This window comes from Protopterus annectens, chromosome 2.part1 (assembly GCF_019279795.1).
Source record: "Protopterus annectens isolate FY-2018-M chromosome 2.part1, PAN1.0, whole genome shotgun sequence".
NCBI classification, from domain to species: Eukaryota; Metazoa; Chordata; order Ceratodontiformes; family Protopteridae; genus Protopterus; species Protopterus annectens.
The window spans coordinates 1,592,520,906-1,592,539,297 of record NC_056729.1 but is presented as its reverse complement, the minus strand read 5'-3'; the positions used below and the strand labels follow the sequence as shown (position 1 = coordinate 1,592,539,297).

General features: G+C 37.9%; 1 protein-coding gene across 1 annotated transcript in view; it reads right to left on the bottom strand.

Annotated features, from left to right (window-relative positions):
* LOC122794996 (tumor necrosis factor receptor superfamily member 1B-like) overlaps nt 1–18,392 on the bottom strand; it is a 139,304-nt gene that overhangs the window by 62,652 nt on the left and 58,260 nt on the right. The window contains exon 4 of the mRNA XM_044063584.1: nt 14,709–14,864. Coding sequence (XP_043919519.1) covers nt 14,709–14,864 — 156 coding nt within the window. The remainder of the gene's footprint in view (nt 1–14,708; nt 14,865–18,392) is intronic.

Genomic DNA, 18,392 nt, shown 5'->3' with positions numbered 1-18,392 from the left:
ATATGAAATAATACCTGACATATATGATTAAAATATTATAAAAAGCAGTGAAATGGCCAATTTATTATTGAAGAAAATATATATTTTAAAGGCTCCAGATTTAAGCAGTGCTTTACCCAGCTAAATAGGGTTGCCCTAAGTTTAGCAGCGCTTTATCCAGTGCAATGTGTTTGTGCGGACGTGCGCACCACACCAACCAGGGCACTGTAGGGACACATATCCTACACAAGGGTATCATACAGACAGATGCCTGTCATCTGATACATGCTGTATAGCAGTAAGCCGACTATGGCATAGTCATCCACATGTACTATACTTACTATCCCATCAGTACCACATAGGTGGTAGCCCTCAACATGTATGTTGGGTACCAAAGTGTACATACAGCCTAATGTTATGTCATGTGTCCCTTGGTATCCACATATCCATAGGTATTGTGGAGTCCCAAGGTGTGTCACATGAGACATTAGAGGCCTGGATGCATATCCACAAGGCGGTTGTACACATATAAAGACTATTATTGTCAGTCATTGCTGTGTATGAACATGTCTGATATATACCCCAGGCATATACCCTCACTCACACTACTGTTAAGTAACTGTCATGGATGTGTGTGGCACAGATGATCCCGGCCACGGATCACGACAGTCGATGGCCCTGTCACATACATACATATGTGACCTACGATCTGAGATACAGCGGCACAACCCGTCAATGGCAACAAATGTATTCATGTAGTATGCAGGCTTCACACCTATGTACTGATTAAGGGAACATGTACACATATATATTTGCCACGCAGATACCTGATGTGTGCAATGCACTTACTGCTGTAATCATAATATGTCATAACATAGTGAAAGCAAAACCCACACCACATTGTCCAAGAATGACATACAGAGTCAGCACTTACAGGATTCAAACCCCTACCTAAGGTATGTTATGACACTAGAGAGAGAGAGACGCATTAGCACAGCATGCTATCTGCTTTATTGGGTGGCTTCCCTTCTCCGTCTGTATTTCTAGGGTGGTGACTTCATCAGTCTTTCCAAAGAGGAATATACATCTTTAGTGTGTTTTCCCAGTCTTCAAAAAGGCCACTCCTTTCAAACAGAATTGCACACACATACACACATCCCCCCCCAACACACATACAGTCAGCGCTTACAGGATTCAAACCCCTATCTACATATGGTATAATACTACAGAGCCAGGCATTAACATGGCATGCTATATGCATTACTGGGAATTTGTCTACACCTGCTATACTTGTAGGATGCTGACATCACCAGACTTTCCAAAGAAGAATGTAGCTCCTTCATTGTGTCTACAGTCTACTCCTCTCAAAGGATGTGACACACACACACACAGTCAGCATTTGTAGGTTTCAAACCCCTACCTATGTTATGATACTACAGAGACAGGAATTAACACGGCGCACTATGTGCTTTACTGGGTGTTTCCTTTTCACCTGCCACATTTGTAGGTTGCAGATATCTTCGAACTGGTCATAGTAATGTCTGTAGTAATTGCAGGAATGAGCCATGTGTGTTGGAAGGTGTCCAATAGCTCTGTGTGAGTCAACTGGACAGGTATATGGGTGATTGTATGTTTGGCCATGGGATATCTTCTGTGTCATTGCTACACAGATGCACAATGGACTGTACATATATGGGCTATCTTGTGTGACCTACTTTTCACATGCACAGTATTCAAATTGGACATGTTGCACATGCCAGACACACTCTGTCTAGGTGTGTACATGCCCTAGGGCAGATAGCCTAGGATCAGACTCTGCACCTATGATAATGTTCAAGATTCACACCTGTATATTGATGATACCCTTTGCAGGTGTTTATCGTCTTTGTTTCCCCACTTTCTATGAACAACTTAGGTATCTGCAGCAAAGATGTGATTATGACAGGGATCAACTATATTGTATATGTGTCTATTGTCATATACCTGTGTGCACAGGCCAAATTGCTGGATAGTGTGTGGTTCCTGGGTTGACACCTGTAACTGCCTGATAGGTATGGACAATTGCTATACTCTGACATGGCCTATGTGTGTGAGCATGCCCAGTGTAACCTTTCAGAATGTTGCTGACTGAGTTCCACTACCATAGTTGATTTATTCAACGTTTTACCTGTAGCTAAAAGGCTTGTAGTCTGCTCATCTGCAAAATAAAACACCCCTGTCAGTCTCGAAACCCAGACCTTGGACACACTAGACTGCATACATTATTACTAAGCCACAGCAAACATAAAATAATTTGATGCTGTAATAAATATATCATTCCTTACAATGAAGGAATGTAAAGGAATAATAGAAAGGCCATTAGACAAAGCCTGTGCTGTGAATCCTTAACAGCCAGTGTTGTGGAACTGCATTACATGACAGTGATAAGAGAAGCAGTCATTCTAGCAAACAATAACGTTACAGAGGCACTTTACAAACCACACACAGTATCAGGGCACTACAAACACTAGCATATCTGAGTGGGGCAGACACCATAGCTCTTAAATATGTTCTATGCAAGTTCATGATTGTGCAATGTATGTTAGCTGTGTCAGTCTCACTCCCTCTAGAAAGTATTGCCATCATGTATAGAGGTGGGGTATTACACAATGAATACTGAGATTAATAACAGTAGACACTGCTTGCAACTGCAGCCACTAACATTTTTTTTGTCAGTTAAGCTTTTTAAGTTTTCACTTCACTTAGTTAACTCCAGTGTCTCTTGACAGAAACATAATGGGCTGTTGTTTTCAGAGTTTTAAGTGCTGGGCTGGGTTTGTGCACTGCCTGTGTGATTGCCTGATTCTGATTACTTCCACCTGCTAGCTCTGCTGACTCTCCCTGGTTAACTTCCTACTGTTTGTTGTGCTTCCTTTTCCCTTTCCATTCCCTCAGGGGGGTGGACACAGTGTGCACCTTCTATTTCTTGACTTTAGCTAGGATACCTACTGACACACCTCTTCCAGTGATGAGCAACTGACAGCTAACACATGCCACTCTGCTCCAATGAGATTAGCTTCTTTCATACATACCCCCTCATGATGTCACCTATATCCTACTCTGTTACTCCCCTTGTCCTAGTCTTACACTCCACTGACTGTGGTCATTTGCTATGTAGACTTGGGATTCACTATCCTTACCCTCATTTGCATAGGATTGCCTACTAATGCTTGGTTACATCTCTTAGACTGGGTTCCCCCCTTAGCAACCCCTACTCGGTAGCTATGTTGTCTTCAGCCTGCCATTGCCTTGCATTGTACATTACAAATTCACATAAAATCCACATTTGTGGATTTTTATTATTAGTTTTCTGGTTTTTAGAGCACAGCCCTTTAGTGCAGTGCTGCGCTAAACTTAAACATGGAAATCGGAAAAAAAAAATTAATTATTTTTTTTTTCATTTTGCATCAGGAAACATTGCCAATGGCCATATATTTGGCCATTGGCATGCTTCCTCTACTGGATGCAACCTTTATTTTGAGCTGTCATGGCTCCGTTTTGCTATTTGCAGAATGGTACTCAGTTGTCAACTGAGTACATTTCTGCAGATAACACTACTTTTACTCGGACAGGTTTGGGTATCCTGAATCTAAAATCTACCTCATTTGCATGCCTTTCAGCTGCAGTTGAGGTAATTTGCATGTCCTGGCCCTGCCTGTGTAAGATGTGTTAGGAGCTCTCTTGCACACCCCTGCAGGCTGTTCCTGGATTGCTCGTCGGACATGAAGGCTGCATGGAGTCTTACTCTACTCTTAGACTCCGTGCAAGCCATCGTGAATCCAGCCCATAGTAATTTCCCAATAAATAATGAACAATTCAGACTCGAAAAGCTGAATTTTAACTACACCCCATAAGTGTGCTAAAATTCTCCATTATGACACAGAAAAAATGCATATGACCTTTTTATTTTTGTATTGATAGAATGATTCACTGGATCTTCATTACAAAAATAAAAAGGTCATATGCATTTTTTCAGCACCATAATGGAGCATTTTAGCACACTTGTGGGGTGCAGTTAACATCCAGCTTTTCTGGTCTGAATTGCTCATTGTTCATTGTGAAATTACTATATTTATAATGTAGTAAAAGTGAATATATTATAACAAAAATGCTTTAGAACTATCTTTATAGGTAAACACTGGGTTATTAGCCTGCAGACTATTAGAAGAGAAAAAAAAACCCTGTTCCTTGTATCTGTGAGGTAAAGGCATTAATCACTATGTGAATGCCACATCAACGTAAAGCTATGAGGAGGTGACATGTGGGTTTGATTTGCTGATGCTCTGCTTGCATACAATAAGAGTCAGAGTGAGTCATTTAAACAGATCAGTGTTCTCAGACTGTCTTATGCTTAATGGTTGTTATGTGGTTAAAAAGTAAATATATAAACAATGATGGTGTTGGGTATTGTGCCTATAGGTGAACCACCAGATGTGTGGTACAAAGACAGAAGAGGTATACAAAGGGACAAGTGATGTTGAAATGAAATGCAGTGAAAATTTTAGACAAACTGAAGTTATTTGCCTTTGAACCACAAGAGGGCAGTGCAGGATACAACATATTCTTTACCATCAGAACATTCAGTACTTCCAGGCTGCTTATTTATTTATTTTTTTTGCAATCTAATTTTTATTGCATTTTATTAATATACAAATACAAATACAGGTCATACAACAAAAGCATATAGGATCGACATAGAGAAGGTGGATATAGTTAGTAAATACTTGGTTAATAACATATAGGTTCAACACAAAATTACAAGGAAACAATTGACCTCCCATGCGCAAGTGTTTTAGAATTTAACATAGAAGAGTGAAAGGGAGTCTTGACAAGTGAAATATTGAGTAATCATATGCAAGAGTATAAGATTGTAAACCCAATACCGATTTGCTTTACCTATCTACATTATGTACATTTGGCTGTCACTAAGTAAGGAGGTATTAGCATGAAGATAGTTCTTTCTACTAGTACTAGGGTATAGGAGCATGGTAACAGGGATTCTGTTTTGATTTTTCAGGGGTTAGAGTGGAGTTGGGGACTTAAAATCGAAAAATATTTAGGCTAGAGAGTTAGTCCTCCCACCAAAGTGGGGATATTAAATAAGAGGGAAATAGGGACGCGGCCAGAGGAGTAAGGAGAAGTAGAAGAGTTAGAGCGAGGAGCGTTATTATTTAAGAACTTCTATAAGGTTATTCCAGTATTTTTGGAAGTAGCTTATTTTCTTTTTGCTTGTTGTCTTCAGTTTACTTGCTAACACATATTTGATAGATATAGACTTGAACTCCTTCCAGGATGTTTTGGGCCTATCTAACCAGTTTATTGTAATATAAGTTTTAATAGTGCACGTAAATGCTGCTTATTTTTAACACGCCCGCACACACACACACACACACACACACACACACACACACACACACACACACACACACACACACACACACCTCTCTGTTTACATATATATATATATATATACATATATATATATATATATATATATATATATATATATATATATATGTGTGTGTGTGTGTGTGTGTGTGTGTGTGTGTGTGGTTCCCTATTATATTATCGAAAGTTGATTTCAGCGAACGCTCACATGAGCGAAAACACTGGAAATCGAAAGGGTGTTTGTGGGGTCGTGGTACAGTGAGGAGTGTGTTATTTGTCCTTTCCTCACTGTAGTGCGATCTTGGAGTTAGAATATATAGTTATCAGGGGGTATTGGGGGCAAAGCCCCCCCACAATAAGAAGTTCGATTTCCAGCATTTTCGCTCAAGTGAGCGTTCGCTGAAATCAACTTTTCCTAATATTTTAATTTCTGTAATTGTTTTTATTATGGAGCTTTTCTCCCAGGGCCTCCACCTAAAATGGGACTTTTGGGCCCAGTGGACCTCCCTGGTTATCAAACTGGAAATAAATAAATAAATAAAATATAATATAGACCTGTGTGCGTGTGTGCGTGTGTGCGTGTGTGCGCGTGTGCGCGTGTGCGCGTGTGTGCGTGTGTGCGTGTGTGTGTGTGTGTGTGTGTGTGTGTGTGTGTGTGTGTGTATATATATGGATATATGGTTTCACTTCATAATCTCGAATTACTGAAATCCTGAATTTCAGTAACCTGAGACTATAAAGTCAAACCATTCACAATACTGAAATCCACAATCACGAATCACACAGTCACGAACATACATACACCATACACCACATAACACACACACCATTCCACCCACAGCACACAAATCACACAACCCTACACTACATATAAGCAGGAGGGCAAGCCCCCCTGCACCCCACATGTGGGGGGCTGCACCTCCCACACCCCTACTTATATATACCAACTCCGAGGTTGCACATAAAAAAAAAAAAAAAAACTCACACCACGCCATCTTCCACTTACTCGCACACAAATATACATCACACATACACAAACACCAACAAATCCAACACTTACACTCACACACCTCCCTACCCTTACCCACACATACAATGTATAAAAACACACACAAACACTCACTCACCTGCAATCTCAGGCACCATAATACTATACACGATGTACTGGAAATGCATAAGTGCGGATTTGAGATATTCAAATTCGCTCTTATGCACTTTCGGCATTCTGGTTTTCGGCTTCATGGTCTCGGGTTACTGAAATTCGGGATTTCAGTAATTCGAGATTATGAAGTGTATCTATATATATATATATATATATATATATATATATATATGTGTGTGTGTGTGTGTGTGTGTGTGTGTGTGTGTGTATATATATGCTCGCTCTCTCTCTCTCTCTCTCTCTATATATATATATATATATATATATATATATATATATATCGTTCCTCTGAAGCCAGTATTAAAAGCTAGAGCCCTCAGATGAATTTTCTTTTAAATATGTTTTTTATAACTATATCATATTAGTCTTTGATATATATTGATGTTTTCTTTGAATTTTATATAATATTGTGATATAGCTTTAGTAGTTGCATTTATTATTATTATCTATATAATTTATGGTTTTATTTATGTAGTGTAGTCATATTTATTCTATAGGAGCATTTATTGTAGCCAGTTGGTGTATATATCCTTTGCACACATTGTAGCTGAATGATTTGAATAGTGGTCATGTGATTAACTAATTATCTAATTTAGTATGCTATTGAGTAGCTTTAGTATAAAAGAATTTGGCTGCAATGAATATATTACATCTGAAGAAGCGGAATTGTAATCCGCAAAAGCGCTCACATTTTTTCAACAAACTGTGGAATTTTATTACCTTGTGCTACTGGAATTCCTTTGGATTTATCTTCATTATTGAATTTGTTTATGGACCTGCTTTCCATCCATTACTATCTTGTTGGGGTTTGTGCATATCTTCTGGAGAATCGTTTGGTGGTGTTTTTGCTTTGTTATACATTTTGGTGCTGTGTATGATATGGAGGAAGCTTTGATGGGAGCCGGAGCAGTCGATCAAGATACTGGTTTACATGATAGACTGAGAGCACTTCTAACAGAAGCGCTAGCCCACTTTTGCGAGCTGATGCTTTGAAAGATAACAAAGGTACTGTTTCAAATATAATGAATGAGCCAGCTATACGTAATTTAAAAAGAGATATTGAGAACAACTTATACAAGTTTAAACATTTGCAATGTCAGAGGTATCATTTGGATGCCTGTCTGAGTTGTAATGTTGTACCGCGAGGGCTGAGAATTCTAAATATGCCTACATATGGCAATACTTATCCTGAATTGTTGGTGCGATAGCAGCAAATCAACTTAGATGCTAGTAAGGCTTACTTACAGCTCCTACTAGACTTTTTTCAACCTCTAGAATTTGATCTAAGAACTGCCATAGTTAATCAACAAACCCAGCTGCGTGATATGTATAGTGTTGATTCTATTGAGTTATTTATGTACCAACTCACTGATAAAATACAGCAGTATGAAAATAACTTGTTAAACCACAAAAAGAAAAAACTAAACAGGGACATTGAGGATTTCAAGAAGCATAATATATTTACTTGACCCAAAGTAAATGTGACTGTTTCTGCGCATACTGTCAATGCGAATACTAATTCAGTTGATCAAACTGCAAGAAAGTTACGTGGAGATGTTACTCAACAGAATGTTAATCGAGAGAGACATCCGGTTTGTCAACAGGAAGTGCCTAATGGATCTGAAGAGATAGTAAGCACAGAAAGTCGAGCCAGCAATGGAGATATTGCAACTGAGAAACGGTCGAATAATATCGAATTGCTTTCCCCACCTCCACCCATCTCAGTTTATTCTACACCGGCTGAATCCATTTCTGATATTCCGCGGACAGAAGTGAATGATGATATATTTCGTCCCAACAATGATGTTAGGTGGAAAATTCACTTACATAAAGTTCAGCAACAAAATTTTCCGGCTGTCCCCTTACCCATAAGAACAGGAAGAAAGAGGTCATTAGATCACGATGGCCAGAGGGGTCAGAAATGGAAGGAATCTCCCAGCTTTCAACAGTCACACACACTCAAGAAAATGTGGAATCTGGTGACTTAGTGTGGAACATTTCTAATTACATACTAACTAATGATGAAATTAGACTATTGAATAAACGCATAAGTTTTATACTAACTTGTAATTTGGACGTTAGTGATACTATCTTAGCAATTAGAATGTTTACACGCAATGTAGCTCTGAAACTAATGCACAATCAATGCTTATCATCTAATATCTGTTTTTTTTAAGCGGAAAAGTTTATATGTGCCACATTTACCACCTAACCTTGAAGTGTTTCTTAGGGCAGTTGAAAATACTCTCTATAATCAATCAGAATTGTTGAATGTAAATAATGAAAGGAATTTGACTAGTAATGAATTATTAGCACTGCGTAATCTCAAAGCCAACGATGGCATAGTGATACGACCTGCCGACAAAGGAGGTCCTATCAATGTGATGGATATGGAATATTATACTAAAACTATGTTAGATATGCTCAAAAGTGAAGCATATGAGGCTGTACCTATGAGTGTAATACATGATATTCATAGAAATGCTTATAATATGCTAAATGAGTGTAAGGCTCTGGGATTATTAACAGATGAACTGTTTAGCTTTTTCTTTGTTGAACATCCAGTAGTACCAAATTTACATGGACTACCAAAAATTCATAAAAATCCCACGTTCCCAATGTTTAGGCCCATAGTGTCAGGTGCTGGGTGGCTCACTGAGCCTATTTCTATTTATCTTGATCATGAGTTAAAAAATGTACTCCAAAAATATTCCTATGTTTTGAGGGATACTGAGCATTTTTTAAAAGAGCTATATACCTTTACTAAGGATTTGAGTAATTTTGAAGAACTCATATTAGTAACAATGGACGTAGGGTCATTCCTTACCTGTATACCTAATGAAGAAGGGATAAACATGGTTAAGGAACTTTTGTTGGAAGAGAACCCGATGCAAGCAGGAAGGATAGATTTTATTACCCTGCTACCTGAGTCGGTATTAGGTAACAATGTGTTTCTTTTTGGTAATCAGTGCTACAAACAAAGAAAGGGAGTAGCAATGGGCACCAGCTGCGCAAACACATACGCCAACTTAGTGATGGTGGCAAGGGAGAGACGTATTATACCAACAGAGCCTAGAGTGTTTTATATAGGCGTTTTGTGGATGACCTTTTCTTTGTTTGGAAAGGCACACCAGAAACACTTATGTTATTTTTTGATTATGTGAACACTATGAATATGTTCCTTAAGTTTACCATTGTATATTCCAGTGACATAATTAATTATTTAGATGTTACAATCTATTATGAGAGCAACGTTCTCAAAACTAGAGTTTACAGGAAAGCCTGTTATAGAGCTGCTTATCTTCCTAGAAATAGCATGCATAATCCTACGGTATTTGGTAACATCGTAAAGGGACAAGCCATGAGAACATCCAGACTTTGCTGCAATGATGCTTCTTTAAGCATGGAACTAAGTAGACTCAAGGTAGGACTTCTATCCAGGGGATACAATGAACAAGAAATAGACAATACATATACTCAAGTGAGTAAATTAAGGGCAACTAGAGCTAGACCCTATTATTCCTCTGGAGATATAAAACTAAAAAAACGTTTTGATGTCTCTGAAAGGAAGGAATCTATAATACTCCCTTATTGTAACAACATTGATATGATAAAAGGAGTGATAGCTGATAATTGGAACATCCTTGTAGAGGATGAGAGAACAAAAGAACTAGTAGGGAATTTTCCTACTTTTACTTATAAAAATATGAAAAGTCTGAAACAGCATTTATGTTATCGTGACACAAATAGATTAGGAGCATCAGATAGTACTAATATGTATATGGGTACTAAGAAATGTGGCAATTGTGTACAATGTAATTTTATAGATGAGTCGCGTTTCTTTAAGCATCCTGACACAGGTCGCCTTTGGGAACTTAGGAATAATAGTACATGTAATACCAGGAATGTAGTATACATTGCCCATTGCTCTCTATGTTATAAATTCTATGTAGGGAAAATGAATAGGTCTTTGAAGGAAATAATAAGAGACCATATGTATTGCCTCATGAGGCACCAAGACTATAGTGCCATAGCTAAACACACACTTCAAATGGGTGCAGACCACATTTTTTATTTTCAAGCATTGCACGTTCAACCCCCTAATATTAGATTAGGTGATATAGTAAATGATACTGAGCAGGCAGAAATTAAATGGATTCTGAGGTTAGCAGTGCATAGAGGCAGAGGACTCAATGATAGCGTTCCTCTGAAGCCAGTATTAAAAGCTAGAGCCCTCAGATGAATTTTCTTTTAAATATGTTTTTTATAACTATATCATATTAGTCTTTGATATATATTGATGTTTTCTTTGAATTTTATATAATATTGTGATATAGCTTTAGTAGTTGCATTTATTATTATTATTATCTATATAATTTATGGTTTTATTTATGTAGTGTGGTCATATTATTCTATAGGAACATTTATTGTAATCAGTTGGTGTATATATCCTTTGCACACATTGTAGCTGAATGATTTGAATAGTAGTCATGTGATTAATTAACTAATTATCTAATTTAGTATGCTATTGAGTAGCTTTAGTATAAAAGAATATGGCTGCAATGAATATATTACGTCTGAAGAAGCGGAATTGTAATCCGCAAAAGCGCTCACGTTTTTTCAATAAACCATAGAATTTTATTACCTTGTGCTACTGGAATTCCTTTGGATTTATCTTTATTATTGAATTTGTTTATGGACCTGCTTTCCATCCATTACTATCTCGTTGGGTTTTGTGCATATTTTCTGGAGAATCGTTTGGTGGTGTTTTTGCTTTGTTATATATATATATATATATATATATATATATATATATATATATATATATATATATGTGTGTGTGTGTGTGTGTGTGTGTGTGTGTGTGTGTGTGTGTGTGTGTGTGTGTGTGTACATACACACACACACACACACACACACACACACACACACACACACACACACACACACACACACACACACACACACATTCAGTTTTATTGTATAAATACCCACTGCCAATTGTGCCTGTGATGCCCATAGCAGTTGTTACCCTACAAAGATGATGCATGCATCACACACACATGCCAATATCTATTTTCTATGTGCATTTCAGTATCACCATAGTCCTGCATGTTACACCCCTCACTCTACTGTACACATCCACAGCGCAGTAGATTAGGTCTCTGTCCTCCCCCAGGCAGAATCTGGAGATCACTCCATTCTTCCCTCCCCAGATCTTTATCTTCTCATATCACCAATGCCACATGGTTCATCTGAGACATACTCACTGCGTTATCCCTCTATACCACAGAACTGAGGCAACAACATTTATGTTGAAGGACGTTTTCTCCTTTTCCATCAGTTGCTGTAATGTACAGATATGGCAGTTTATATAAGTCCAGGATCAATGAGTTTGTCAGTGTGTGCTCTCCTTTCACGCTCTTTGCCTGATTACTGGTAAAACAATGTAAGATACTACAAACGTAGCAAATTTATTTAAACAAATGACAGAAAAGGTACACAGACAAACCATTCAGTAAAAAACTGCAAAAAAAAGTCTCAGCCAGGTAAGAGTCTTCACTGTGTAATACCTTAAACCTCCTGTAGTGGAAGCCCATGGGATATATTATAACCCCCTAAGGACATACCAGTGTCTCAGTTACATGGCTTCTGAATGCCCATCACCTTTTACTTTTAAACTCTTTTTAAGTATATTCAGGCCAATAAAGACAAACCTCAGTGCCTGCAAAATATCCCAAACATCAAAGCAAAGGATAAATAGGTTAGACGGACAAACATTTATTTCTGATTAGTGTACATGCTGTACAGATTATTTGACTGCCCATGTTTATAGCAGTTTAGGCTTCATTTTTGTGATCTGCTATGGTGACTGCCTCTTGTACATCATAGATCTGGAGCTCTTGAAGTTTTTCACTATTTTTTTTCAAGTCTGTAGTGATTTTGTAGATCTTATATGTACTCAGATTAAATCTGGATACAAGACTTACTTGTATTGTGAACTTCAGCTTTTCTGAAGTCCGTTTATGGAATGGCTGAACACAAAGGGCTTTATTATTTCAGCATGGTAACATGATTTTTGGATGTTATTCATGAATACTGTGTATCACGGAGTAGGGTGAGTACACTGTAGAATGGCATGCCAACGCCTTATGTGTTTCATTGACAAAAGTACATAGCGATGTAAAATGTTGTATGCAGCCTTCTTAACGTCATTGTGTAGCCATAGTCCACCATGTAGAGTATACTTGACAAAGACCACCCCCCCCACCACTGCACTTTATGTGATAAACACAACAAAATATGAATACAAACTATTTGAAAGGGTAACATACAGGACTCCATGTGCCTACATTCATGGTAGAAAATGGTGGAGCGTGCGTGCATTCAGAAAGTTTTTAAGCTTATCAGCATTGTGACCAAGGTTCCCTGGTGTCATGTTTTTCAGCATATAGAGCTGAACAGAATATCAGCAATGCAATGAAAAAAACGCTCTGCTGTACAATCAGGAAAAAATAGTTTACTGATTAAGGTTTGTATTTCTAGATATTATGTCCTGCAAGTTTATTTTATTTTTTTTTCAAATTTGGTGGTCTAGGTATTGATGTGCTTTTGATAAGATGGATAGCTGCATGGCTTACAAATAGGACATGGCAAGTATCACACACCAACTGGACAGGTGAAATCCTTGGTTATAGTCAAGGTGTCCCACAGGGCTCTGTACTAGGCCCTTACTTATTTAGATTGTATCTTTCAGACCTTACTTTTTTATCTGAGGTTCTACAGTCTATATGCTGACGACCTGAAATTGGGTAAACTGATTACAAGTGTTACAGATAAGGCATGTCTGCAAAATAATTTGACTAAATTGACCATTTGGGCACAGGAGGATAATATGTTGATAAATACATCAAAAACTAAGCATATGAGATTTAGGAGACATAAACTGAAAGGTGAATATTTAAACAGAACACAGTGATTGAAACTGTAGACTCATTTAAGGACCTGGGTATATGGGTAGATTCAGCTATGAGTTTTTTTAATCATATCAACCAATTGGCTAATGATAGTTATAGAACTACAGGTTGTATAAAAAGATTTATAAAGTCTAGGAAATCAAACATAATGAAGTCATTGTTTGTTACTTACATTAGACCCAAACTTGAGTATGGAATAACAATATGGAAACCCTATAGGAAAACAAGCATGAATAAACTGGAAATAGTACAGCAGAAATATACTAAGGGCATCCATGGATGTGAAAATATAAGTTATTTTGAAAGACTAAAATATCTGAACTTGTACAGTGTCTCTTACAGATATTTAAGAAGAGATCTTATTCAGGTATATAAGGCATTTAGGGACAACTACCTCTGGGAATGTTTGGGGCTATCAAAAAGTACTACAGAATCGTCAGACAACCTATGCAGAAGATTCTATAGGAATGAGAAGTGTACTAACTGGTTCTCTGACAGAGTAGCTGATTGCTTGGAACAGACTACCAAATTACATTAAAGCAAGTACGAGTTTAGATATTTTTAAGAACAGCCTGGACATTTATTATGGGAACAAGTGTTTTGGCATATTGGCAAGCTAGAAGGTCATTAATGCCCGTGCTTGAAACATTTGCATGTATGTATGTATGTATGTATGTATGTATGTGGTCTTTTGGTTTTCATGGGATATAAAGAAGGTGGTGTGTTTTGTTATATTTGTAAGGTGTAAATCATCTTATGGCTGACAAAGAAATGGTCTGTTTTTTATACTTAAAACAATTTTATGTGAGTAAAGCTAGGTTTAGTTACCCTGTACTCTGACTAACAAGGTACATTTGGTACCATACCGCTCATCAGATGGAAAAATGTGACACAGTTCTGACTCCGCTTCAACGGGTACTTATTTCTTGGCAGCAGACTGCACTACACTCTGTATTTGCTACAGTAATTCTATGATAAAGCTACTGCAGCTGAAATTTAAGAGCTGGGTGAATAGATTATGAATATATTCAATTCTCACTGCATACTCAATTAAGTAGATGCATGTCACAGTGTTTATACTTGTAAGCTGTAAAGGTAAAACTGATAATTCTTCATTCATGTTTAACATGCTACTATAATACAGCCTAAATGATTCAGTGTACCTTTATGTTTGACGCCATACCCAGGTGCACAGGCTGTGTGATGAGAACAACGCAGACAAACTCCTTGTTTGGGGCTTTCACAGAACATTCCATCCCGACAAACACAGGTCCTCTGTGAGTTGATAGAGCAAGGAGTTTTTTCTACAAGGTCTTCCTCTGTGAAAGCAAATTAAAAGAATAATAATTTAAATGTAATGATTTATTTACTATATTAGTTTTTTTCTTTTCTGTTGGATGTTTTAGCTACCTATGGCTCTTTTATAAGACATAAGGTAGGATCTATATTGAATGAAAGGAAACTTGGCTAGGATACTTCTCTATCTTTACTTCTAGAAATGTCTTAACTAACATCCTCCCCTATAAATGCCCATGATACATAGGAACGTAATTGGGTTGGACTGCATGGCTAGGCCTATAATAGCCCCGGTGGTCATTAGCTTAGTATATACCTATGAAGCTCAGCCATTCTCTATTTGAAAGCAAATGTTTGTCTATTTTTTTTAATTAGTATAGTTTGGGGGTATGATTTATTGTCTGGAATGTAATTCTTATGTATAATATTTGTAAATATGTATGAGTGCTTATAAATTAGAGCTAAACCTGTATGGTGGAACTGCCACATCAGCAAACTCCATAACAAAAGAAAAAACGTCTAGCTATCACTAAAAATGTCCATTTCATCATTATAAAAGGGATATAAAGCTGATAAATAAGTTTCTCAATTTTACCAATGGGAGATGTAAGGCCAGCTATGAACTTAGGATTGCAAATAATTCAAAAGGCTTTCTTCAGCTATATTAGGAACATTAGAAATTGTGCTGAACTTATCTCTAATGGTACCTTCTTCTCTGACCCCAAATACATTACCAATACAAGGGGGTGCTGAAAAGTTCTAAGCCTGACCAAGAAGGGAATGATGTGGAGCCATGAAACTTACAAGTTATTCAACATATTCTTACCAAAGTTCAACACACTTGGCACATTGTGTCTGAAGTTTCTGTAACTCTGCCAAAAAAAAAAGTCTGAAGTCTGGTCACTAAATACTGTTCCACTGCTGCAGTCACCTCTGAAAATCGCCACCCTTTCAAACTCTGTTTAAGGTCTGGAAACAGGAAATAGACTGGGCAAGATCTGGTGAGTAGGGTGGATGTCATATGCACTTAAACCCCAGTTTTGTCAAAACATCCATTGTTTTGCCAGCCTTGTGAACAGGTGCATTGTCTTGCAAAAAGAGAAATTCTTTCCACAGCTTCCCTCTCCCTTTTTCTTTCAATGCCTCCTTTAATCACAGCAAGTTACAGTAGTATTCTGCATTAAATGTTTGGCCCCTTGGAAGATAGTCAGTCATTACAACACCTTCCTGATCCCAAAACACTGTGGCCATGACCTTTCCTGCTGAAGTTTGGGTCTTAAACTTCTTTGGCCTTGGTAAACCTGAGTGCCGCCATTGCATGGACTGTTGTTTTGTCTCAGGGTCATAGTGGTATAACTATGTTTCATCAACAGTAAGTAGTTGTCCGAAAAAGTTGGCACCAGCTTGATGAAAATGCAAGAAAGTCAACTTGGAGGTGTCCACTCTGCATCTTTTCTTGTCAGCATTCAAACATCTGGGCACTCACTTGTCTGACAGCTTCTGCATACCCACCTGCTCATGGATTATAAACCCAACACATTTCTGGATATCTGTAGTGTCTCAGCAATTGTTATAATTGATATTTGCCAATCTAACAAAATCAGGTCATGAACATGGTCAACAATTTTAGGAGATGACACCGTTTGAGGCCTCCCAGACCTTGCTGCATCTTCGGTCTCAAAATCTCCACTCTGAAAGTTTGCACAACCCTTCTTCACAGTTGAGTAAGAAGGGTACTTGTCACTCTTGTTTACATCATACATTCATGGATTTCCTTTGGAGTTTTATTTTGCAGGAATAGGAACTTCATTATGGCTCAGAGGTCCACACTTGAAAATTCCACACTTTTCACTGACATGGTTTAATCAATGATCTGAAACTATGTCAAAATATAGTGTTACAATTCTGCAGATTGGCACTTTACAAGATGAAATAACCCTCTTTTCAGCTACAGAGGCAAAAATAAAGCTCAAAATTTTGAAAGTTGGTTGGGCTTAGAACTTTTCAGCACCCCCTCCTTTACTTGTGGGCAAATTATTTTTTAACTCCGTTGCACCATTCTTCCCTTTGTGCCCCCCCCCCCATTGTCCTTCACATTCCCCCAGCTGAGATCAATTTAGATCAAGTGCTTTTTGCACTCTTTAAAATTACAAACAGTACTTCTCTGTGCCCTGGCAATATCTCTGGATACCTGCTGGGAAGTATAACGGTCAACTCAGCAAAACCCTTCCAATAACGCTTCAGCCTGATTGTCTCAACTGGTTATGTCACAGAGAAGTGGAGAATGGCAGTTTAAAGCTGGTCTTTTTCTGACCCTAGGAATTACAGGTGTATTAGTCGCACTAGTGTTATTTGCAAGGCTTTTGCACTTACTACAGCTCCGCTAGTAAACCATGATATAGATGACATTATATCCATTGATACACACCAGTCTGGCTTTGTAAAAGGCAGATCATGCCTGCTTAACCTATCTGGGCTCTTTGAAAAAGGTACTGAGGCCATGAATGAAAAACATGCAGTCCATACTGCTTATCTAGACCTTGTCAAGGCCTTTGACACTATTCCCCTTGCTGGGATTATTTACAAATTCTCCTAACTCAACATTAATCTATACATAGTTCACTGGATGGGTAACTGGCTATCTGATATAACCCATACCTTTAAGATTGAGGGTGTTTGTTCTAGACAGAAAAATGTCACTAATGGTGTCCCACAAAGTTCTGTCCTGGGTCCCCTCCTCTTTGGTACACATTTCTGTGACATAAAAGCCAATACCAAGGGATTATAGCTAACCAAGTTTACTAATGATTGCAAATGGGGTGCAATTATCAAATCCCATTCTGATACAAATGCTAGATGTATTAATCATTGGCTTACCCTCAACTCCAAGAAATACAGCATAGTTTCCTTTAAATCTAACATCACTACGGTTTACCATACAGACAGCATTCCACTTAAATTTGACATAGTCATTAGGGACTTGGGTACTTACAGATTGTCTTTTGACTACTACGTCTCTGTAGTGGTTAGAAAATTCTTCTACCCTGTACAGCCTGTCCTTTGTGGTATCTCCTCAAAGTCCAAAGGAGTAATAGTGCCACTTTATTCACCCCTTATTAGACCCATCATTGGATATAGTGCACTTTCAGCATGTGTTTCACCAAGCACCTAACCAGCTTGAGAAACCTCAACATTTCTTCACCAAAAAAAAAAAAAAGATCTTAGGTATTGTCACCTTTATTACTCTGACAAACTAATAGCTCTGTCCTTCTACTCAGGGTCATCCACAATCCTAAGGGTAATGTCTGCTTTGTTTTCTGTAATATGAATGACCAAGCACTCTTTGAACTCCTTCACCTAAATATAACAAGTGGCAAAGCAAGCATCAACAGCGCCAGATGGCGTGACAGACACATAAACCAACATACCCCCCATTTCTGGAACAGGCGTCCCTTATGTAGTAAGCAGAGTATTTGTCTCACAACCTTTAATACTGGCCTGGATGACCAGGTGAGTGATCACAAATTTTCACACACACACACACACACACA